We start from the raw sequence: 25,213 nt of genomic DNA, 5'->3' as shown, positions 1-25,213 counted from the left end.
GCCCGAGTCCATGGGACACTCAAAGCCGTTACACTGGTTGACACTGTGGTTAAGAAGGCATATGGTGCATTGGCCTTCATGAACCATGGGATTGAGTTTAAGAGCCAAGAGGTAATGTTGCAGCTATATAGGACCCTGGTCAGACCCCACTTAGAGTACTGTGCTCAGTTCTGGTCACCTCAATACAGGAACGAGAGGGTACGAGAGGGAAAGCAACCAGAAGTCATGATACATGTTGGTACCAACAACATAGGCAGGAAGAGGGATGAGGTCCTGAAGTGTGAGTTTCGGGAACTAGGCAGAAGGCTAAAGAACAGGACCTCTAGGGTGGCATTCTCAGGATTGCTGCCAGTGCTACGTGATAGTGATGGTAAGAATTGGAGGAGATGGCAGTAGAATGCGTGGCTGAGGAGTTGGTGCAGGGGGCAGGGTTTGAGATTTTTGGATCATTGGCATCTCTTCTGGGGAAGGTGGGACCTGTACAGATTGGATAGGTTGCACCAGAATTGCAGATGGGTTTGCTAGCATGGTTCGGAAGGGTTTAAACTAATTTGTGAGGGGGATGGGACCCAGAGCGATAGAGCAGTGAAAGAAGTGCATGGAGTAAAGCCAGATCTAACATATAGAGAGACTTTGAGGAGAGAGAAGCAGAATAAAGGGCGTAAAGACAGTAAGGTAGAAGGGCTAAAGTGTGTGTACCTCAATGCAAGAAGCATCAGGAACAAAGGTGATGAACTGAGAGCTTGGATACTTACATGGAATTATGATGTAGTAGCCATTACAGAGACTTGGCTGGCACCAGGGCAGGAATGGATTCTCAATATTCCTAGAGTTCAGTGCTTTAAAAGGGATAGAGGGGGGTGGAAAGGGGAGGAGGGGTGGCATTACTGGTCAGGGATACTATTACAGCTACAGAAAGGGTGGGTAATGTAGCAGAATCCTCTTTTGAGTCAGTATGGGTGGAAGTCAGGAACAGGAAGGGAGCAGTTACTCTATTGGGGGTATTCTATAGGCCCCCTGGTAGCAGCAGAGATACAGACAAGCAGATTGGGAGGCAGATTTTGGAAAGGTGCAAAAATAACAGGGTTGTTATCATGGGTGACTTTAACTTCCCTAATATTGATTGGCACCTGATTAGTTCCAAGGGTTTAGATGGGGCAGAGTTTGTTAAGTGTGTCCAGGACGGATTCCTGTCACAGTATGTTGACAGGCCGACTAGGGGGAATGCCATAGTAGATCTAGTATTAGGTAATGAACCGGGTCAGGTCACAGATCTCTAAGTCGGTGAGCATCTGGGGGACAGTGACCACCGCTCCCTGGCCTTTAGCATTATCATGGAAAAGGATAGAATCAGAGAGGACAGGAAAATTTTTAATTGGGGAAGGGCAAATTATGAGGCTAGAACTTGTGGGTGTGAATTGGGATGATGTTTTTGCAGGGAAATGTACTATGAACATGTGGTCGATGTTTAGAGATCTCTTGCAGGATGTTAGGGATAAATTTGTCCCGGTGAGGAAGATAAAGAATGGTAGGGTGAAGGAACCATGGGTGACAAGTGAGGTGGAAAATCTAGTCAGGTGGAAGAAGGCAGCATACATGAGGTTTAGGAAGCAAGGATCGGATGGGTCTATTGAGGAATATAGGGTAGCAAGAAAGGAGCTTAAGAAAGGGCTGAGGAGAGCAAGAAGGGGGCATGAGAAGGCCTTGGCGAGTAGGGTAAAGAAAAACTCAAAGGCATTCTTCAATTATGTGAAGAACAAAAGGATGACATTAGACTCCCTCGCTTCCCACAGTAGCCTGGGGTATATCCCATCTGATCCCGGTGACTTATCCAACTTGATGCTTTCCAAAAGCTCCAGCACATCCTCTTCCTTAATGTCTACATGCTCAAACTTTTCAGTCTGCTGCAAGTCACTCCTATAATCGCCAACATCGTTTTCCATAGTGAGTACTGAAGCAAAGCATTCATTAAGTACCTCTGCCATCTCCTCCAGTTCAATAGACAATACAGAATAGACAATAGACACTAGTTTCATACACACTAGCTGCCTCCTACCAATCTGTGTTAGTACCTTTCCTGTAATACCATGGGCTCTTAGCACCATGCCAGAGTCTAATGATTTTTGAAAGATCATTTCTAATGCCAACATAATCTCTAACACTATCTCTTTCGGAACCCTAGGATGCAGTTCATCTGGTCCAGGTGACTTACATACTTTTAGGTCTTTCAGCTTTTTGAACACCTTCTCCCTTGTAACAGAAACTGCACCCACTTCTCTTCCTTCACAAACTACAACATCAGGCACACTGCTAGTGTCTTCCACAGTGAAGATTGAAGCAAAATACTCATTTAGTTCATTAGTCATCTCCTTTTCTCTGGTTATTACTTTTCCTGCCTCATTTCTAGCAGTCCTATATCCACTCTCATTTCTCTTTTATTTTTAACATACTTGAAAAAAATTTCACTATTCACTAGCTTGCTTTCGTATTTTATCTTTTCCCTTCTAATGATTTTTTTTACTTGCTCTCTGTAGGTTTTTAAAAACTTACCAATCCTCCATCTTCCCGCTAATTTTTGCTTTTACAATAGGTTTAACTAGCTTTAACTTTGCATAAGACCGTCAGATATAGGAGCAGAATAGGCCATTTGGCCCATTGAGTCTGCTCGGCCATTCAGTAATGGGCTCATCTAATTCTTCCAGTCACCCCACTCCCCTGCTTTCAGCCCATACCCTTCGATGCCCTGGCTAATCGAGAACCTATCTATACCTGTGGCCTCCACAGCCGCTCGTGGCAACAAATTTCACAGATTTACCATCCTCTGACTAAAGTAATTTCTCCACATCTCAATTCTAAATGGACGTCCTTCAATCCTGAAGTCATGCCTTCTTGTCCTAGAATTCCCTACCATGGGAAATAACTTTGCCATATCTAATCCGTTCAGGCCTTTTAACATTCTGAATGTTGATTTGAGATCCCCCCTCATTCTCCTGAACTCCAGGGAATACAGCCCAAGAGCTGCAAGACGTTCCTCGTACAGTAACCCTTTCATTCCTGGAATCATTCTCGTGAATCTTCTCTGAACCCTCTCCGATGTCAGTATATCTTTTCTAAAATAAGGAGCTCAAAACTGCACACAATACTCCAAGTGTGGTCTCATGAGTGCCTTATAGAGTCTCAACACCACATCCCTGCTCTTATATTCTATACCTCTAGAAATGAATTGCAACATTGCATTCGCCTTCTTCACAACCGGCTCAACCTGGAGGTTAACCTTTAGGGTATTTTGCACAAGGACTTCCAAGTCCCTTTGCATCTCTGCATTTTGAATTCTGTCCCCATCTAAATAATAGTCTGCCTGTTTATTTCTTCCATCAAACTGCATGACCATACACTTTCGAACATTGTACTTCCTTTGCTGTTTCTTGGTAACTTGCAGCTAGCCAGAATAGGATCCCTTTATTCCCACTCTGTTTTCTGCCGACCAGCCAATGCTCCACCCATGCTAGTAACTTCCCTGTAATTTCATCGGCTCTTATCTTGCTAAGCAGCCTCATGTGCAGCACCTTGTCAAAGGCCTTCTGAAAATCCAAGTACACCATGTCTGCTGCATCTCCTTAGTCTACCCTGCTTGTAATTTCCTCAAAGAATTGCAGTAGGTTTGTCAGGCAGGATTTTCCTTTTAGGAAACCATGCTGACTTTGGCCTATCTTGTCATGTGCCTCCAGGTACTCTGTAATCTCATCCCTAAGAAGGGATTCCAACAACTTCACAACCACTGATGTCAGACTAACAGGTCTGTAGTTTCCTTTCTGCTGCCTCCCACACTTCTTAAATAGCAGAGTAACATTTGCAATTTTCCAGTCATCCGGTACAATGCCAGAATTTATCGATTCTTGAAAGATCTTCGTTAATGCCTCTGCAATATCTCCAGCTACTTCCTTCAGAACCCGAGGGTGCATTCCATCAGGTCCAGGAGACTTATCCACCCTCAAACCATGAAGCTTCCTGAGCACCTTCCCAGTCATAATTTTCACTGCAGAAACTTAACTTTCCTGACACTCTTGAATGTCCGGTATACAGCAGACGTCTTCCACTATGAAGAATACGCATTCAGTTCCTCTGCCATCTCTGCACCTCTCATTACAATATCTCCAGCGTCATTTTGATTTGGTCCTATATCTACTCTCTACTCCCTTTTACCCTTTATGTACTTTAAAAAAGCTTTTAGTATCTTCTTTGATATTAGCTGCCAGCTTCCTCTCATAATTCATCTTTTCCTTCTGAATGACCTTCTTAGCTTCCTTCCACAAGTTTTTAAAAGTTCCCCAATCTTCTATCTTCCCACTAGCTTTGGCTTCCTTGTAAGCCCTTTCTTTTGCTTTTACTTTGGCTCTGACGTCACTTTGTCAGCTACAGTAGTGTCCTTTTACCTTTGCAAATTTGTTCAAATTTGGAATATATCTGTCTTGCACTTCTCTCCTTTTTCGCAAGAACTCCAGCCGTTGCTGCTCTGCTGTCCTTCCAGCAGATGTCCCTTTCCAGTCAACTACGGACAGTTCCCCTCTCATGCCATTGTAATTTCCTTTATTCCACTGAAATACCAACACATTGGATTTTATATTTTCCCTCAATGTGAACTCGATCATATTGTAATCACTGTTCCCTAAGGGTTCCTTAACCTTAAGCTCTCATATCACCTCCGGATCATTGCACAACACCCAATCCAGAACAGCCAATCCCTAGTGGGCTGAACAACAAGCTGTTCTAAAAAGCCATCCCTTAGACATTCTACAAATTCTCCCTCTTGAGGTCTAGTTCTGGCCTGTTTTTCCCAATCCACTTTCATGTTAAAATCCTCAACGATTATCATAACATTGCCTTTCTGACACACCTTTTCCATCTCCCGCTGTAATTTGTAATCCACATCCTGACTGCTGTTTGGAGGCCTGTATACAAGGGTCCTTTTACCCTTGTCATTTCTTAACTCAACCCATAGAGACTCTACACCTTCCGATCCTATGTCATCTCTTTCCCATAATTTAATATTATTTCTTATACACAGAGCCACACCACCCCCTCTGCCTACTAACCTATCTTTCCAATATACCGTATATCCTTGGACATTCAGCTCCCAATGGCAGCCATCCTTTAGCTCCCCAATCCAGGCAACATCCTTGTAAATCTCCTCTGCACCCTTTCTATGTTTTCCACATCCTTTCTATAGTGAGGCGACCAGAACTGAGTACAGTACTCCAAGTGGGGTCTGACCAGGCTCCTATATAGCCTCAACATTACCTCTTGGCTCTTAAACTCAATCCCATGATTGATGAAGGCCAATGCATGGTATGCCACTTAACCACAGAATTAACCTACGCAGCAGCTTTGTGTGTCCGATGGACTTGGACCCCAAGATCCCTCTGATCCTCCACACTGCCAAGAGTCTTATCATTAATACTATATTCTGCCATCATATTTGACCTACCAAAATGAACCACCCCACACTTACCTGGGTTGAACTCCATCTGCCACTTCTCAGCCCAGTTTTGCATCCTATCAATGTTCCATTTTAACCTCTGACAGCCCTCCACACTGTCCACAACAACTCTAACCTTTGTGTCATCAGCAAATTTACTAACCCATCCCTCCACTTCCTCATCCAGTTCACTTATAAAAATCATGAAGCGTAGAGGTCCCAGAACAGATCCCTGAGTCACACCACTGGTCACTGACCGCCATGCAGAATATGCAAACACGAGGAAATCTGCAGATGCTGGAAATTTAAGCAACACACATCAAAGTTGCTGGTGAATGCAGCAGGCCAGGCAGCATCTCTAGGAAGAGGTACAGTCGACATTTCAGGCCAAGACCCTTCGTCAGGACGAAGTGAGTCCTGACGAAGGGTCTCGGCCTGAAACGTCGACTGTACCGCTTCCTAGAGATGCTGCATTCACCAGCAACTTTGATGTGTTTTCCATGCAGAATATGACCGACCTGTCTACAACCACTCTTCGCCTTCTGTGGGCAAGCCAGTTCTGGATCCACAAAGCAATGTCCCCTTGGATCCCATGCCTCCTATGGATTTATTGATATGCTCACAAGCAAATAAATGTCAGGGTTGTATATGGTGACATACATGTCCTTTGATAATAAATTTACTTTGAACGAAGAAGATTTTCTTTTTCAAAGTGGTAGGTGCCTAGCATGAGCTTGCAATGGTACAGGTGGAGACGAGAAGGGAATTGAGGTGGAGTCAGTTTAAATTAGCATAATTGTCAGCTTGAAGGCTCTTAGTTTTATCAAACACCAATTTACAAATTGATTTTTGTTATTAATGGTTTCAGAAGTGTTCAAGCTGCTATGAATATTGGCTCATGTTTTGCAGATTTAACCAGTGTTTTGGGGTGCTGGGAGTCTTGGATCGTTTACACCAGACGGACACAGTATTCCGAGCAAGCAAACAATATGAGCGCCACACACTTCTGCTTGGCCTTGTTCCTTTATCTGAGACCATTCCTGATTCCCTGAAGAAAAAATGAAACTAACTCAGAACCACTGAGGCAAACTTTGTGATCTTTAAAATTTAACTCTTTGATTGTGGTTTGATTTTTATCATGAACTCAAGATTTTGATTCTCTCAATCTCAACTGCTGTCGAACAAGAGCCACATGGAACTGCTGTTGAAACAAATCGTGGAGATCTCTTTTCCAGATGATCCTTGTAGTTCCTGTGGCATACTCATTGCTGAGTTAGGTTCTTGATATTGTGTTTGATGTGGTGGTGGCTGATTAACAGAGCCAATTTCACATGAGCTCTCACAGCTCAATTCTGGTAGATAAGAAGGATGGGCTGAAGGGCCTGTTCTCTACTGTATGTTCAATATCCCCACCCTCCCACAAGAAGGAACTATAAGTGATGTTTTAACATTTTAATTCTCAATAGCAAGAATGGTAACTGAACTGTAGTCACTATTAACTGATGTGGGGGTTGGATGAGAAAGAATTGTTTTTAATTATTCACTGTGAAATTTTTATAAACAATATTGTAGAGACAAAAATTTTTGGCAGTTTAGGATAACACCAATTTAGCACTTCTAAAAAGGGCCCATTTGTCCTATTTGTAACCATGGGAAAATTAATATTGAAAGGCTGAGATCTCATTCCTGATAAAGGTTGACTTGCTGTTGCTTAGGTTTGTGTTGATAACAATTAGAAATGGGACTAGATTAACTTCGTGCACAAATAAAACAAATTATTCATGATTGTAATTGTATCCCATTTCTATCAATGACAGCATGAATGTTCACACTAAAATGATTTTAGTCCTGGCTATTGACTGGCATTCACAAACACATATTTCAGGCCAACACAGTTATGGCAAGATATTGTTCAGAGGGTACGGGGAGAAGACAGGATGATGGTGTTGAGAGGAATAATGAATCAGCCATGATGGGCTAAATGGCCTAATTCTGCCCCTATGTCTTATGGGCAGATGAAAAGTTGCCCAGAGTGTTAGCAGATTGAATTTAAGCCTACGAGGTGATGCATAAACGAACAGAGAAATCAAGGCTCAAGTCCATATTTCTGTGAAAGTGGCAATGTGGGTGGATAGTGCATAACAGATTGGAGCAGAATTAGGCCATTCATCCCAGCAAGTCTTCTCCACCATTTCATTCCAAGCAATTCAGCTCAGTCTCATAAAAAACAAATGCTAAGGAAACAGCGAAAGCTGCCGCCTAATGTTCCCAAGGCGTGGATCCGAACAACAAGACAAGGATATGGTCCTAATGTGGACAGTGGGTTTGGCATACATAGGCAAAATCGTCACTTTGATGGGTCAGTTTCTTTGCTGTCAGACACACAGATGAGTCAGCTGTTCAACAGGGGATCTTCCGTGCAATCCAAAGGCAATATTATACAAGGCTAGATGGGTGAGTGTGGTTGGTTTCCTCAATGAAAGAAGTTTAAAATTGAGGGTAGCAACAATCCAAAATCCTGGCCTGTGATTCTGGGACACGAAAACAAAGTATGGCAGAGCACCCCTACTGTGTCAGGCACCACAGTAGCACAGCAGTTAGCGCGACATTATTACAGTTTGGGGCATCAGAGTTCGGACTTAAATCCCTCCCACAGACCAAAGACATATGGGTTAGTAGGTTAATTGGTCATTGTAAATTCTCCCATGATTTGGCTGGGATTAAGTAGGTGGGTTGGTGGTGGCACGGCTCAAAGGGTTGTAAGGGCCTATTCCAACTATATCCATTAATATGTACTGACAATATAGGGTTGAACTTACTTCAGTTCCCTTTAAAAGTGACTGGTTCCAGACACAATTGTGTTACTTCAGTCAACTTTCTGTGAACCTGGTGATGAGCAGACAGGCTATTAATTGCTGCCTTAGTTCTCCGCAATATCAGCTCTCCTGAGCTCTGAACCTAGCCCAGCAGATCAGTACTTACTGGAAGCAGTGAGGATGGCAGATGCTGCTTGTCACTAACTCCAGCCCGCAGATGCTAACTACCAACAGAATCGCACTGTACTGAAACTAGCAGAATTGGACTGCATGCCAGAGACACTGGTCGTGCCTTTCTTCAACACGTCAAGTCCCATCACAACATTTAGAGTGGGTTTCCTGCCCTATTCATCACAGGGAAGATCATCATCAAGACCCACTTCAGCTTCAGTTGTCTCCTTCCAGTGACAGAAGAACTCTGTGTCAAAATGAACATTCCCTCATCATGTAATGTTCAAGAAGAGTATAGACCATAAGATGTAGGAACAGAATTAGGCCATTTGGCCCATCGAGTCTGCTCTGCCATTTTATCAAGGTTAATCCATTTTTCCTCTCAGCAACCCGCCCCCCGGCCCCTGATCTCTTTACACTCTGACCAATCAAGAATCTATCAACCTTTGGCTTTAACATACATAAAGACTACATAAGACTATGACTTTGGAGCAGAACTAAGCCATTCCGCCCATTGAGTCTGCTCAGCCATTCCACCATGGCTGATCCTGGATGCCACTCAACTCTATACACCCGCTTTCTCTCCATATCCTTGATGCCCCGACCGATCTGGAAACGATCAACAGCGATATGGCCATCACTGAATCATGGCTGAAGGATGGATGTAGTTGGGAGCTGAGTGTCCAAAGTTACGTTACATCGGAGGGATGGGATGGGAGTGGCGTGTGTTTACTGGTAAAGAATGGCATTAAATCAGTAGAAAGATGTGATAGAGGATTGGAAGATGTTGAATCCTTATGGGTTGAGTTAAGAAACCGCAAAGGTAAAAGGAATTTGATGGTGTTTGTATACAGGCCTCCCAACAGTGGCTGGGAGGTGGACACAGATTACAACAGGAAATAGAAAAGGCAAGTCAAAAGGGCGATGTTATGATAGTCATGGGAGATTTTAACATGCACATTGATTGGGAAAATCAGGTTGGTAATGGATCTCAAGAGAGTGAATTTGTTCAGCTTTTTAGAGTAGTTTGTTGTTGAGCCTACTAGGGGATCAGCTCTACTGGATTGGGTGTTATGTAATGAACCAGAAGCAATTAGGGAGTTTAAGGTAAAAGAATCATTAGGAACCAGATGTTCCAAGTTCAACTTGGAATTTGATAGGGAGAAAGTAAAGTCTGATGTAGCAGTATTTCAGTAGAGTAAAGGAAATTACAGTGGTATGAGAGAGGAGTTGGCCAAAGTAAATTAGAAGGAGCTGCTGGCAGGGATGTCAGCAGAGCTGCAATGGCATGCGTTTCTGGGCAAAATGAGGAAGGTGCAAGTCAGATGTATTACAAAAATGAAGTAGTACTCAAATGGTAAAATAGTACAACCATGGCTGACAAGGGAAGTCAAAGCTATTGTAAAAGCAAAAGAAAGGGCGTACAACAAAGCAAAAATTAGTGGGAAGATAGAGGATTGAAAAGTTTATAAAAACTTAGAGAACTAAAAATATCATGAGGAGGGAACGGATGAAATATGAAAGCAAGCTAGCAAATCATATCAAAGTGGATATAAAAGTTTTCTCAAGTATGTTAAAAATAAAAGAGAAATGAGAGTGGATATCGGACCGCTAGAAAATGAGGCAGGAAAAATAATAACTGGGGACAAGGTGATGACTGATGAACTAATTGAGTATTTTGCATCAGTCTTCACTGTGGAAAACATTAGCAGTATGCCTGATGTTGTAGTGTGTGAAGGAAGAGAAGTGGATGCAGTTACTGTTACAAGAGAGAAGGTGCTTAAAAGCTGAAAGACCTGAAAGTACATAAGTCACTCGGACCAAATGAACTGTGTCCTAGGGTTCTGAAGAGGTAGCGTTAGAGATTGTGGCACCATTAGCAATGACCTTTCAAAGATTATTGGACTCTGGCATGGTGCTAGAGGACTGGAAAATTGCAAATGTCACTCCACTCTTTAAGAAAGGAGGAAGGCAGCAGAAAGGAAATTATAGACCAGTTAGACTAACCTCGGTGTTTGGGAAGGTGTTAGAGTCAATTGTTAAGGATGAGGTTCTGGAGTGCTTGGTGACACAGGACAAGATAGTACAAAGTCAGCATGGTTCTTTCAAGGAAAACCCTTCCTCATAAACCTCAAACAACAGGAATTCTGCAGATGCTGGAAATTCAAGCAACACACATCAAAGTTGCTGGTGAACGCAGCAGGCCAGGCAGCATCTCTAGGAAGAGGTGCAGTCGACGTTTCAGGCCGAGACCCTTTGTCAGGACTCCCAGTGGCCACACATTTTAATTCCACATCCCATTCCCATTCTGACATGTCTATCCACAGCCTCCTCTACTGTAAAGATGAAGCCACACTCAGGTTGGAGGAACAACACCTTATATTCCGTCTGGGTAGCCTCCAACCTGATGGCATGAACATCAACTTCTCTAACTTCTGCTAATGCCCCACCTCCCCCTCCCCCTTGTACCCCATCTGTTACTTATTTTTATACACACATTCTTTCTCTCACTCTCCTTTTTCTCCCTCTGTAGTTCTGAATATACCCCTTGCCCATCCTCTGGGTTTCCCGCCCCCCTTGTCTTTCTTCCCGGACCTCCTGTCCCATGATCCTCTCGTATCCCTTTTGCCTATCACCTGTCCAGCTCTTGGCTCTATCCCTCCCCCTCCTGTCTTCTCCTATCATTTTGGATCTCTCCCTCCCCCTCTCAAATCCCTTACTCACTCTTCCTTCAGTTAGTCCTGACGAAGGGTCCCTGCCTGAAACGTCGACTGCACCTCTTCCTAGATATGCTGCCTGGCCTGCTGCGTTCACCAGCAACTTTTATGTGTGTTGCCTCATAAACCTGTTGGAATTCTATGATAAGATTACAAGTAGGATAGATAAAGTGGATGTTGTATGTTTGGACTTTCAGAAGGCCTTTGACAGGGTGCCCACATGAGGCTGCTAACCAAGTAAGAGCCCATGGTATTACAGGAAAGTTACGGACATGGTTAGAGCATTGGCTGATTGGTAGCAGGCAGTAAGTGGGAATTAAAGGATCCTTTTCTGGTTGGCTGCCAGTGACTAGTGGTGTTCCACAGGGGTTGGTGTTGGGACCACTTCTTTTTATACTGTATGTAAATGATTTAGATGATAGAATAGATGGCTTCGTTGCCAAGTTTGCAGATGATACGAAGATTGGTGGAGAGATAGGTAGTGTTGAGGAAACAGGTAGGATGCAGAAAGATTTTACATTATCATACATTTCCTAACACTATTCTATCTGCCACTTTTTTGCCCATTCTTCCCATTTGTCATGGTTCTGCTGCAATCGCATTGCTTCCTCAGCACTACGTACCCCTCCACCTATCTTCATATCACCTGCAAACTTTGTCACAAACCCATTAATTCTATTGTCCAAATCATTGACAAGCAATGTCAAAAGCAGCAGTCCTAATACTGACCTCTGAGGAACACCACTGGTCACTGGCAGCCATCCAGAAAAACCCCGTTTTATTCCCACTTGCTGCCTCCTGCCTGTCAGCTTTTCCTTTGTCCATGCCAGTATCTTTCCTGAATCAAATGAATCTTGAAAGATCGCAACTAATGCATCTGTTAGTTCTTCAGCAACCACTCTCAGGACTCTGGGATGTAGTCCATCCGGTTCAGGTGATATATTCTTTTTTATTTCTTTGTAATAGCAATGGCACTTACTCCTGCTCCTCGATACTCAGCGTCCTCTGGGATGTTGCTAGTTGTCTTCCACAGTGAAGGCAAATGCAAAGTACCCATTAAGTTCATCTGCCATTTCTTTGTCCCACATTGCTACCTCACAGGCATCATTTTCTGGTGGTCCAATATCAACTCTCACCTCCCTTTTACACTTTATATAACTGAAAAAAACATTCGGTATCCTGCTTTACATTATTGGCTAGTCTGTCCTGATAATTTCATCTTTTCTCTCTGTAGCTTTTAGTTGTCTTTTGTTGGATTTTAAAGGCTTCCCAATCATCCAACTTCCCACTCACTTTTGCTACCCATATGCCCTTTCCTTGACTTTTACGTAGCCCTTAACTTCCTTCATCAGTCACAGTTGCCTACCTCTGCCATTTGTGAATTTCTTCCTCTGTGGGATTTAACTATCCTGTGCCTTGTGAACTACTCCCAGTCATTTCTACCCTGCCATCATTCCCGCCAGTATTCTCGTACAATCCACCTGGGCAAGCTCCCCTCTCATGCCTCTATAATTCTTTTTGTTCCATTGTGATAGATACATGTCTTATGCTTCTCCCTCTTAAACTGCAGTATGAATTCAATTATATTATAATTACTGCCTTGAAAGGGTTCTTTGACATTAAGTTCCCTAATAAGATCTGAGTTATTACACAAGACTCAATCCAAGATAGCCTTTCACCATGTAGGCTCAAGCACTAGCTGCTCTATAAAGCCATCTCAAAGGCATTCAACAAATTCTCTTTCTCGATCCAACACCAACCTAATTTTTCCCAATCCCCTTGCATATTGAAGCCTCCATTACAATTGTGTTATTACCCTTATTACATGTGTAACATGCTGTAAGGTTTCACTGCTAATGTAATAGTTTGTCTGTAGCAGCAATGTTTGGGTTATGACTAGAGATACTAGGACTTTGGCATGTGGGGCTATCCCAGGAGAGGGATGTTGTTCTTTCTTGTGGGTCTGGGATCAGGGATTTTGCGGGCTTTAGCCGGGGAGAGATGAGGAGAGAAGATGCGAATGGAGAGAGTTGCTAGACCACTGAGTGGAGTGGACTTGGAGTGGGGGTCCGAAGGTCAGCGACGCTCGGAGGTTGATGGTGGACAAACGGCCTTATCAGTGAGCTCCAACATTGTGCATTAGGCTGTTTCATGAGAATGGGCCCTTTTCTTCTTTTGCTTCTTTCCTAACCATATAGTCAAATTAAGAATTATAAAGCTCAATCGTTTAATCACATATTGTGTACTGTTTGTTATTTTGTAGTACTGATTTGTAACGGGACACATCACGCAGCATCCACCCAAACAATATTTCTTAAGTTTGGCCTGGCCGCTAGCCGAACCGAGTTACACCTGCCTTTTCCAGCTCCCTTTTTATTCTCAACCTGACAGCTTGGCTACTATTTGGAGGCCTATATATGATACCCATGTTTTTTTCACCCTTGCAATTTCTTAACTCCACTCACAAGGATTCACCTATGTCACCTCTTTATAAAAGATGTAATTCCAGCTCTTATCAACAAAGCCACATCACCACCTATGCCTTCCTGCCCTTCCTTTCGATACAAAGTATATCCTTTGATGTTAAGCTCCCAACAATGGCTTTCTTTCAGCCATGACTTCAATATTATACTGACCAATCTCTAATTGCGCCACGAGTTTGTCCACCTTATTTCAAATGCTATGCACGTTTAAATGCAGCACCTTCAGTCCTGCATTCTTTGCCCTTTTGAATTTTGCCTCTGTGGTACAATAACTCTTTGCTCTGTCTGCATTTGTACTCAGTCATTGGCTTGTCCTTCTTTACATTCAGGTTACATCCATCATCTACTTGTAAACCTGCTGGCTCATTCTCAGCTCTATCATACTGGTTCCCATTCCCCTGCTACATTAGTTTAAACCACTTCCAACAGCTCTAGTAAATCAGCCCGCAAGAATACTGGTCTCTCTCAGATTCAAGTGCAACCCGCCCCTTTTGTACCGATATGTTTAGAAATCTCCCAGACTTCCACATCCTACTCACAGTACTGCCCCGGAGCCATTCTCACTATACTATGCACTAATAGATGAGAAACAAACAAATATGAAGAGAGGAAGAGAGAGGGGAAGAGGGAGGGGGAGTAACTTACAAGTTTAGATAGCATCATGAATAACTACTCGGCCTTTTATGACCTGACAGTCGGGGTTATACTGTATCCTCATTCAGCAGCTCTCAGACATCCATTTGCAGGTAAAGCCATAGTTCAAGCCAACATCCACCTCAGGGGCCAAACCAGTCCTCGCGTCAAATGGTCTGTACAAGGCTGTGAGTTTCTCTCAACCCTTCTTCCTTGCACTTCAACTTCAACAAACTTCCCACAAAGGAATTAATCTACACAATAGTGGCTCTATCCCAGGGTGCTACTCAAAGGTGAGAAGGTTTAGGAAGAGAAGAACGATGATCATGGGCCAACCTCTGTATACCTCTAGGATCAGTTACCATCAGTAATTTTTATGGAGGAGGCAGGAAGCCTTCTCACGCGCTGAAAGAATTATAATCCATGCTTACATTAAACAAAAACAACCATACAAATTGGTCATTTTAGTGTTTTTATTTAATTTTTGTGAATTTTAATTGATTTTATATAAAAGGAAAGCAGTTACCACAAATTACAAAGGGCAAAACACTAGCCAGAAGGAACCACATCAGACTAAAAAGCAAAGACTCTAAATGATTAAGTTTATGTTACAAGTTCTTGTTCAAGTATCTTACAAGTTTTTTTTAAAGTGGAATAAATCTGTGCACGTGGTTATTTCTAGAATTACAGCAGCCAGCATAAGGAGATTCACTGGCACCCTAGCAGACATTGAGTGTTCCACTCATGCCCTCAACCTACTTTGTACTGCTGGATAACTGATCATGGCTCATAAAAGCACCACATACTCTTTGCAAACCACTCTCTCAATTTTGAATTGGCTGTACTGAGAACTGAATATCCCATTGACACTCCTGGCAATGGAGACCAGAGACCATCAAAACTCAAGCACTCAGTGTGAATTATCAGCTCCTGACTGAGGAACAGACTTGGAAGCACGTCAATGGGTCAGATGACCAAATTCAGCAGCGATGAGACATTAATGGGAGTTAGAGCCTGAAGCCTTCATCAGCGCTCCTGTGACTTCTTACACAGGGCCGTTCCCTGCACTCCTGAATGGCCAAACTCTTGGCATTCAACATCAGAATAGACACCTGTCCCATTTTGTGAAAGGCTTTAAATTTGGTTAAATTTAACATTAAACACTGACTTGGTCATCATGTCTATGACCTGACTGGAGATTGAAATGAAATGCCATAATGTGACCAGTGTAAACACATTGGAGGAAAGCTGCAGGCACAAGTATTTCACAGCTATCAAAAAGCAAGTGTGAATCCAACCAGCACAAGAAACTCTCCAAATTCAGCACAATTTCTGAGCTATGAGGTACTTCTCAACCACATGAGAGCTGTGAATCAGACAAGGAATTAACTGTCTCCACAAAAGTATATTCTTTCCATTTCATACTGTCCCTCCACCTGAGACCAAGTCGTCCACAAAGCAGGTTACATGATGTATTTGGACTAACCCTCAACCCTTTGCAGAGTATCTCAACAGTTACTATCTATCTCAAGCCCAGCTCTACCAGAACCTGCCGAATCTGTACCATAAACAGTATCTGTATCAACCCCTAGCTGCTAGATTCGGATTCATTTCCCCAACACTTGTCTATTGACACAGTGAAATATTCAGCTTGTAGTCCCCACCCTGTAAGCACCTGCCTTACTCACCTGGACCTGTGCCATTCCACAGCCTCAGACCGCAATTGGGAAGCTGGAGGTTTGTTCCAGTCGCTTTATTCAGTGAATAAGACTAATGCCTACAAGACATTTCCAGAGAGCTGGCTCCAGTGGAAATTACGTGCTTCATGAAAGTTCTCCAAGGCTATGATTTTCGAGTTAATCCTGACAGACTGAGGGACATTTTGTGTTTTTTTTAAAATCAAACCCTGACTACTTCACAATGGAATCTCAGGACATTAGAACTCTTAGGAATAACTTGGGTTCAACAAACCCCAAAATACAGTTTACATCCTCTATATTCTGCATGTGAACACAATCGAAAAATAGGCTTACGAAGGTTCTAAACATAATTTCTCAGCAGAATTCATGTAATCTTTTGGGGACAACCAAATATTACCCATGTTTTAATAAAGAACCAAAGTAGGCCTTGAAAACCTGAAAGGAGCGTGAGTACAGTTAAGTGATTCAGAGAGTGCAAAGAATGGTCCTGGGGCATGCACATTACATCATAAGTTAATTGTTGGCTCTCAGGAGAGTTAGTGTAGATTCACTTTACGTGTGTAACTGAAATTCTAAACTTTACAGTGAACACAAGCTACACAGCTCTAATGTGCTTTAGCACAAGACACATGGGATCTTTGCAGTAATCTTTTCTCTTCTTCTCGCGTTAGTCTTCTACCAAGCAGATCTGAATCTCAAGCTATAAATACCTGGACTAGAGAGGGCAGGAGCACAACTCAGTGATCGCCATGCCCCATTTCACTGGGTCTGAGAGTACTACTAATTTAGGTAGTGTCACGTGGATGGCTTGGTGAGTTTGGTACAGGATAGTGATCATCTTGGACTTAGAGTTGTGAAGGACGATTCTAATTTTGTACATTTTACAATGTAAGCTTTTTTATCATCATGCTGTCATCAAAATAAGGCGGTCGTTCCTGGGGACTCCGCTGAAAAGGAGGCATGGCAGGCGGTGGGTGGTGTAGGCTGGTGCTCCTGTGGATATGGGGCAATCAGAGGCAACTGGTTCAAAGGGTGGGCACCAAAGAGGAAGGAAAATGGCCTTAACACAAATTGTCCGTGCAAGCTGCATTGTTCACTCAGAATAAATCCACAGCACCTTTTGTTTTAATGTTTTCAGCATCTGTGAAACCCAGAGATTTTTCTTTGGCAAATATGGCTAGATTCTTAAAGATTTCTTACTTAGGAAAAAAAAGACATTCATCTAAAAGCTGGTGGACTTGCGTTATATACAAATCGTGCCATGAATTACACACTGGAATTTTAACTCCCAACAGTGTGATTTCTGTACAATAAACAGCAAAGAGATGCTCACCAAATTACCTGAAATAAAATGTTCTTGTTTCAGAGGCATTTCAAAGAAATTCATTAAATAAACAGCAGCTTCACATTACACAACTGGTTGCACATTCAGGAATCTCCACCTGAATTACACCAACAATCGAGCCTCTTAGTTGCAATTAAATCAGTCTGTTCCACATGAACATTCTGGTTAAGGAGAGGAAACCAATGTCCTGTGAGTGATCTCAGTCCTGACAATCCAGGCAGTCGGTTACAGGAATCCTGGAAGATTATGGGATGACTGAACATGTAAATGTAAACAATGAGTTCTCAAAGTCACAGAACTAGTGTCAGGTTTTAATCAACTTTGCAAACACCATCAGGCAGCCGTCAGCAAGTGTTTGCAGTCTAGGAGACCCTAAACACATCACTGGATGTTTTTAGGACATAACTAATCGTGGTGAGGTTCAATTAGACACATCCTCTTGAAAAGCATGACAGCCCTGGGAAGAGGGGGAAGTTACCCAGGACTAATATTTTATCCCACACTCCTTACAATGGTCAGCAGTTCTTCTCCCATGTCTTTTATAAGAATTAACATCAAAAACATTCAACAGCATGGATCAAACCTTTGGTTTCAGGAGTTTAGCCCTTCAGTGAGTTCGGCACCGAGGAAACAGGAAGACGAAGGTTATATTCAGTGACACCTGCCACATTCTACACTGGTGCATGGTCCATTCACGTGGAGATACAATTCCCATACAGCAAGAAGATCCCAAATAACTTCGGCATTTCTGCTGGGAGAAGGAAGTGCAGAGGGGTGGGCGTGTGCATGACATTCGGAGGGCACAAATGCATGTTAGAAAAACAAGTCGGCGGTGTGTTTGTGCGCTTAAGACACGGACACACATGCATGAGAGAAGAGACATGGTATTGGTGTGTGTGAGGGGCAGAGGATGGGCTCGAGATAAACTGATGGATAGAGAGATACAAAAGGGAAGAAAGAAAGCATGGAAAATAATAAGGTACAAGAATGGGAGATCTAAATGCACTGAAAGAGAGCAAAGAAGATGAAATCTCATCACAAGTGTCACCCAACCCTCGGGGACAGAGGGATCAATCGTGCCAACGGTTCCTCGGGGACAGATGACCCCGGAGTAGAGCTAGAGTTGGGAAGCCTAAGCTAATAGGTTTTCTCATCACCAGCTCGTTCTGCAGAGCCTACTCCTGCTACCCATGAGATACATGCACAGCAAGCACGACGTATCAACAGCATTAAAGTAGCACACAGCAAACCCGAAAGGCTCAGTTTTTTTTCCATTTACTCGAACCACAGCCCAAAACTAAAGTGATGATGATAATGATTAACACGGTGACACTTTGGCTCCTAGCAAAGGCTGTAATTCCAGGACAACAATCTAGATGGGACTTCAGGTCACTACTTTACCAGGACATCAAAATAAACGACACTGTGACATCCCTACAGAACACATGACAGTCGTGAATGATGTTACCCAGTATAATTTCAGCAATACTACTTCAAGCAGACAGATTCATCAATGCTGAAGAAATCAGATAGTCCAATTTTTCCAAGGTGCTGGCTTGGGTATGCAAAGTGAAAGAGACAACTGGATGGTAACAGGATAAGAATGGTGGCCAAAGACACTTTAGCAGTGACCCTGATGGAGAGCTTGACAAGGGTCACTGGGCTATTTCCTAATGTCAGTACCTGTGGCCGTCAGGCTGTTGAAGTTCAGTCCACCACGGGGATAAGGCCTGACACAAAGTACCTGTGGTGCAAGAGCATCCGCATTTGACATCACCATTCCTATTCCGTCCGCCTGCGGCAACTTTAAATTGGGGCACTAACAAAAACCTCAATAATTCAAAATCCAGGGTAAGGAACGGATAATTTTATCAACATTAGCAGACCAACAGGAGAGTCATTAGCAGAGCGAGCAGAATTTAACTACGTGCTGCTCACAAACAGGAGCAGGCAATAATAAGGCATCTCTTTAATCCCACTCTCCACTAGGGAGGGGTTCGGATTTTTTTTGGATATCTGAGTGAAGCTGTATTGTCGACTCCCAAATCAAGCAGATGAATTATATTTCAGACCAACTGTTCTCATGCAACATTCATTCATATGGGTGAAGGCTGTGAAACCAGCTTAGAATACAAATCTTCCGGCAGTTGCTGCAATGGCTACTGCCCAGTGTTGAAGAATGTCTGATATCCAGCCCAGTTTTTCTGTAGCTCATTGAGGTGACAATACCAAAGTTCAAATAAAGATCCAGGGTTAGAGGCAGAGTCCACTCTCTATTTGCCTGTGGCTCTCACTTGCACGAGTCCTGCCGAAGCCCCCTCCGGGATCACAGTTGAATTGGTTCCTTCGTTCATACTTTGAGGGGGGAACGGCGACCCATTCTCGGCATCACTGGCAGAGCCACACATTTTACTGGAAGACACGGATGGAAGCCGGCGTTTTTCTTCACCTGCCAGTGACTGTCGCTTGCGGCCAACGTCATCGCCAATTGGAGGCTGCAACAGAAACAACTACTTCATTCCCCAATGTATAACAGGCAATTAATAATGAAACAACTACTTCATTCTACTTTCCCAGTAATTTAGTTAAACCTTCAATAATTTTATAACTGAGAAATTTGCGAACCCCTTGCATTCTTCCCTTGTGGCATGCACACGTGATCTGCTAACAGGACTGAATTATAGAGTTCCATTTATAGCTGACTGAATCCCACCTACTGAATACTGTTGCTCTGACAAATTAATGTACACCCTCCCAAAACCACTGACAAATCTCTCTGCTCACCCATTTTGTTTCATGAGTAACTTGTTCAGATCAGCCAGCTCCCACTTTCTCCCTAAAACAATTCGAATGATAAAATCTGAAACTCCCCTTCAATACTATCCTTACTCACACATTCATTTGACCCACCCTCCTGCTCTAATGCCTAAACTGCTTGCTGAAGTTGCCTATTTTCTTTATCTGGGTGTGTAAGGGCACCAGGTCCCCACCACAAGATGTCTATCCCTCTCTACCTTTGACTCATGTTAGATGTAGCTCATTAACCTTTAATCCCATTCGCTCCCATCTCCAGACTGCAGCACCTTTGGAAAGTCTTGAAACAAAACACCATCCATTACTTTCACAACTCGATCAGGTTATAGTCAAACAGCACCCACCCCATTCTGTGTGCATTCCATCCCTTGGTCTCTCCAGATAAAAACAACTACAGTCAGCTCCGGTTGTTGCAGATTGACAACCCTAACAGTCAGCTCTGGGTGCTGCAGACTGACCATCCTAACAGTCAGCTCTAGGTGCTGCAGACTGACGCCCCTAACAGTCAGCTCCGCATGTTGCAGACTGACGCCCCTAACAGTCAGCTCTAGGTGCTGCAGACTGACGCCCCTAACAGTCAGCTCCGCATGTTGCAGACTGACGCCCCTAACAGTCAGCTCTGGGTGCTGCAGACTGACGCCCCTAACAGTCAGCTCCGCATGTTGCAGACTGACGCCCCTAACAGTCAGCTCTGGGTGCTGCAGACTGACGCCCCTAACAGTCAGCTCTGGGTGCTGCAGACTGACGACCCTAACAGTCAGCTCTGGGTGCTGCAGACTGACGACCCTAACAGTCAGCTCTGGGTGTTGCAGATTGACGACCCTAACAGTCAGCTCTGGGTGTTGCAGACTGACCATCCTAACAGTCAGCTCTGGGTGTTGCAGACTGACGACCCTAACAGTCAGCTCTGGGTGTTGCAGATTGATGACCCTAACAGTCAGCTCTGGGTGCTGCAGACTGACCATCCTAACAGTCAGCTCTGGGTGCTGCAGACTGACCATCCTAACAGTCAGCTCTGGGTGCTGCAGACTGACCATCCTAACAGTCAGCTCTGGGTGCTGCAGATTGATAGTCAGCTCTGGGTGCTGCAGACTGACGACCCTAACAGTCAGCTCTGGGTGTTGCAGATTGACCATCCTAACAGTCAGCTCTGGGTGTTGCAGACTGACCATCCTAACAGTCAGCTCTGGGTGCTGCAGACTGACGACCCTAACAGTCAGCTCTGGGTGCTGCAGACTGACGACCCTAACAGTCAGCTCTGGGTGCTGCAGACTGACGACCCTAACAGTCAGCTCTGGGTGCTGCAGACTGACGACCCTAACAGTCAGCTCTGGGTGCTGCAGACTGCCCTACCACAGTTAGTTTCTGAGGTGTTGCAGATTGACAATCCTACCACAGTCAGCTCTGGGGAGCTGCAAATTATGACCCTACCACCGCCAGCTCTGCAGTGTTGCGGAAACTGGATTGGTTGAGGATTAAACAACCAGGAGGGTCGGATGACAGGAGTTGAGCATATATACCATATAAATACCACTGGACTAGGCAAGCCTAGGCATTATCCCTGATGAAGATGGCGGAGTCTGTCGTCAAAACTTTTGGTTAAAATCAACACCTGTACCCAGCTGGAAACCTGAGAAGTTTTTGTGGAATGTTTCACATGGTGACTGTTACTTACGTCCACCCGGAAATCTTCTAAGCGTTTAAATTTGCTGAGGTATTCCTGAAGTTTTGGGTCGATATCCAGATTCTTAGCTTTTGAATACTTTAGATAGGCCCAGAATTTCTCTAATCCATACAGCTGCCCTAAATTTTCAAACAGAAAACACACAGCACAAAGATTACAAATGGTAAATCAGTTGCACAAACCTCAGATATTCTAACTGCCCAATAGATGAGAGTTCCCACAATATCAGCATGATCTCAACCCCACACATTCAAAGGTAATTCTCAAGATCGATGCACAGAAAGTGCCAGCACACAATAAAATAAGTAGTAAATTATTTTAGGAAGAGTTATTTGCAGCCTGCTCTCTAGCTGTTTAATCAGTCTGCAGCACCCAGTGTGAGAGAGCACAGCACTGGGCCGGGAGAGGGCATACGTGAGACACTCTCCTCGGATCAGAATGAACCAAACACTCCATCTCGGATTATGCAACACACAGCAATACACCTTGCAGTGCCCCTGACCAATTCATGCATCGCCAACAATAATGACACTGATGACCAGAGATTGAGAGTCACAAAATAATCAAGTTTCTGAAATCATGAGAACATAGGTAGCAATAAAAGTTAGGGAACCTAAGCCATAGGTTTAAGCTGAGGGAGGAAAGATTTAATGAGAATTTGAGCGACTATTCTTTAAACACAGAGGGCGTTCAGTATATGGAACAAACTGCTCTAGAATATGGTTCATTAACAGCGTTTAAGACAGCTGAACAGGTCCATGGATAGGAAAGGTTTTGAGGGATTAAGGATAAAGCAGGCCGCACGGCATGGCAGCAGCAGCCTTTCGGATCTGGTGTTATTTTAATTTAATTTTAAGGCACAATTTTTGACAAGGGCACATGGATAACAGGGCGACTATCTACCATCGCCAGGTACTGCTACAATACAGAGATTGCCAAAAACAAACCTTCATGAAGATCTGCTGGTTAAATTACGCGACCTCGGCTTGCTGAGGGGATCGGGCCTACAGTCCTCGGAGTTGCCTGATGCCAGTGGCTGGAAGTGGGGGCATCGTAAGCGGTGTGCGAAGAAGCGGAAGCGAGGCAAGTGGGGAGGAGCCTTGTGCCAGGCAAAAATCAAACCCTAGCTGGCCGGCTCTCCCGTCCATTCTGCTCTCCAATCTCCGCTCCCTGGACAATAAATTGGACTACATCTGACTCCAAGGAAATACTCCGCAGGAGTACAGAGTCTGCTGTGAGTATGCTTTCACAGAAACGTGACTCACTGACGGAATCCCGGATGCCACCATTCAGCTGGACGGGCTCGTTTTGTTTTGAGTGGACAGAGATGCAGCTCTTTCCGGTAAGACTCGTGGTGATGGCTTGTGTGTTTACATCAATACGGAATGGTGCAGGAACTCTGTGCTGGTTTCCAGATACTGCTCATTGCTAGTAGAGTTTGTGACTGTTAGATGCAGACCATTTTATTTACCACGGAAATTCACCACTGTCCTTATAGTCGGTGTCTATGTTCCCCCCAGCGCTAATGCTAAGGAGGTGTTCTGTGAACTGTATGGGGCAATTAGCAAACTGCAGAATTCACACCCTTATGGACTGTTTATTGTTGCCGGAGATTTTAACGACGCGAACCTTAAGTCAGTGCTCCCCAGATTCCATCAGAACGTGGACTTTGTAATGAGAGGGGAGAACGCGTTGGACCTTGTTTACACAAACATTCCCGACGCGTACCGGGCAGAGCCCCACCCCCACCTCGGCTACTCAGATCACATCTCTGTTATGCTAATCCCAGCATACAGACCGCTCGTCAGGCGCTCCAGACCAGTTCAGAAGCAGGTGAAAACCTGGCCAGCAGGAGCCATCTCTGCTCTTCAAGACTGCTTTGAGCACACTGACTGGCACAGGTTCAGGGAGGCTGCAACCGGTGGCGACTCTACCAACTTAGAGGAGTACACGGCATCAGTGACTAGCTACATCAGCAAGTGTATCGGTGACGTCACTGTGGCCAAGACCATCACTACACGTGCTGAACCAGAAGCCATGGATGACCGTGGAGGTGCGTGCACTGCTAAGGACCCGTGGCTCTGCCTTCAGAGCAGGCAACAAGGCAGCCCTAACAACAGAGAGGGCCAAACTGTCCCGGGCCATCAGAGAGGCAAAGCGTGCACACGCCCAGCAAATCCACAGCCACTTCCAGGACAGCAGCGACACATGAGATATGTAGAAGGGCAATCAGGACATCACCAACTACAAGACAACATCACCTGCCTGTGCTGGTGAAGCCTCCCTCCCAGATGCGTTGAACAACTTCTACACTCCTTTTGAGGCAGAAAATGATGTGGCGACAAGGAAGACCACCCCTCCTACAAATGACCAGATGCTGTGTCTTAACGTGGCCAATGTGAGGAGAACCCTGTGCAGGGTCAACCCATGGAAGGCTGCTGGACCAGACAATATTCCTGGCAGAGTGCTTAGAGGATGTGCAGACCAGCTAGCAGATATTCTCACTGACATCTTCAACATCTCCCTGAGCAGCGCCATTGTTCCTACGTGCTTCAAGGCCGCCACCATCGTCCCCGTGCCGAAGAAGTCTTCAGTGTCCTGCCTCAACGACTACCGTCCCGTTGCACTCACATCCATCCATCATGAAGTGTTTCAAGAGGCTTGTCATGAGGCACATCATGACCCTGCTGCCCCTTCACTGGACCCCCTGCAGTTCGCGTACCGTCCCAATCGTTCAACAGATAATGCCATTGCCATCACCCTCCAGTTGGCCCTAACCCACCTGGACAAAAGAAACACGTACGTTCGAATGCTATTCATAGACTTCAGTTCAGCATTCAACACAATCATTCCTCAGAAACTGATTGGAAAGCTGAGCCTACTGAACACCTCTCTCTGCAACTGGATCCTAGACTTCCTGACTGGGAGACCTCAGTCAGTCTGGATTGGAAGCAGCATCTCCAACACCATCACACTGAGCATGGGGCCCCCCCAAGGCTGTGTGCTCAGTCCACTGCTGTTCACTCTGCTGCAACACACAGCTCGAACCACATCATCAAGTTCACCGATGACACGACTGTGTTGGGTCTCATCAGCAAGAACGATGAGTCAGCATACAGAGAGGAGGTGCAGCAGCTAACAGACTGGTGCAAAGCCAACAACCTGTCTCTTTTCAATATTTTCATTGGTTTCTACATAGAAGAATAAAGAGTACAAGAAAGTGTATATAAAAGGTCAAAAAAAGATAAAAACCTACCAATTACATTATATCTATTCATAATAACAATCTCATTACCTTGTATTCATGTAAGTTAGTCATTAGTTATATTGAAATATACTAATTTATTACAAAAAAAAGTCTAACCCCTACCAAG

General features: G+C 44.3%; 2 protein-coding genes across 7 annotated transcripts in view; one reads left to right on the top strand and one right to left on the bottom strand.

Moving 5' to 3' along the window:
- The window catches only part of faxdc2 (fatty acid hydroxylase domain containing 2), a 104,109-nt gene extending 96,848 nt beyond the window's left edge, over positions 1-7,261 (top strand). For all 6 annotated transcript variants that reach the window (XM_072264540.1, XM_072264536.1, XM_072264542.1 and 3 more), the window contains one exon: positions 6,386-7,261. In XM_072264540.1, coding sequence (XP_072120641.1) covers positions 6,386-6,539 — 154 coding nt within the window. In that variant the 3' untranslated portion in view covers positions 6,540-7,261. The remainder of the gene's footprint in view (positions 1-6,385) is intronic.
- Positions 7,262-14,755: 7,494 nt separating this feature from the next.
- Positions 14,756-25,213, bottom strand: part of larp1 (La ribonucleoprotein 1, translational regulator) — a 180,930-nt gene continuing 170,472 nt past the window's right edge. Inside the window, exons 19-20 of the mRNA XM_072264084.1 lie at positions 21,831-21,958; positions 14,756-19,836 (exon numbers count right to left, since the gene is read on the bottom strand). Of these exons, the coding sequence (XP_072120185.1) occupies positions 19,615-19,836; positions 21,831-21,958 (350 nt within the window). The 3' untranslated portion in view covers positions 14,756-19,614. The remainder of the gene's footprint in view (positions 19,837-21,830; positions 21,959-25,213) is intronic.

This window comes from Mobula birostris, chromosome 7 (assembly GCF_030028105.1).
Source record: "Mobula birostris isolate sMobBir1 chromosome 7, sMobBir1.hap1, whole genome shotgun sequence".
NCBI classification, from domain to species: domain Eukaryota; kingdom Metazoa; phylum Chordata; class Chondrichthyes; order Myliobatiformes; family Myliobatidae; genus Mobula; species Mobula birostris.
Note: the sequence above shows the minus strand (reverse complement) of the source record. Positions and strands in the feature narration are given on the sequence as shown.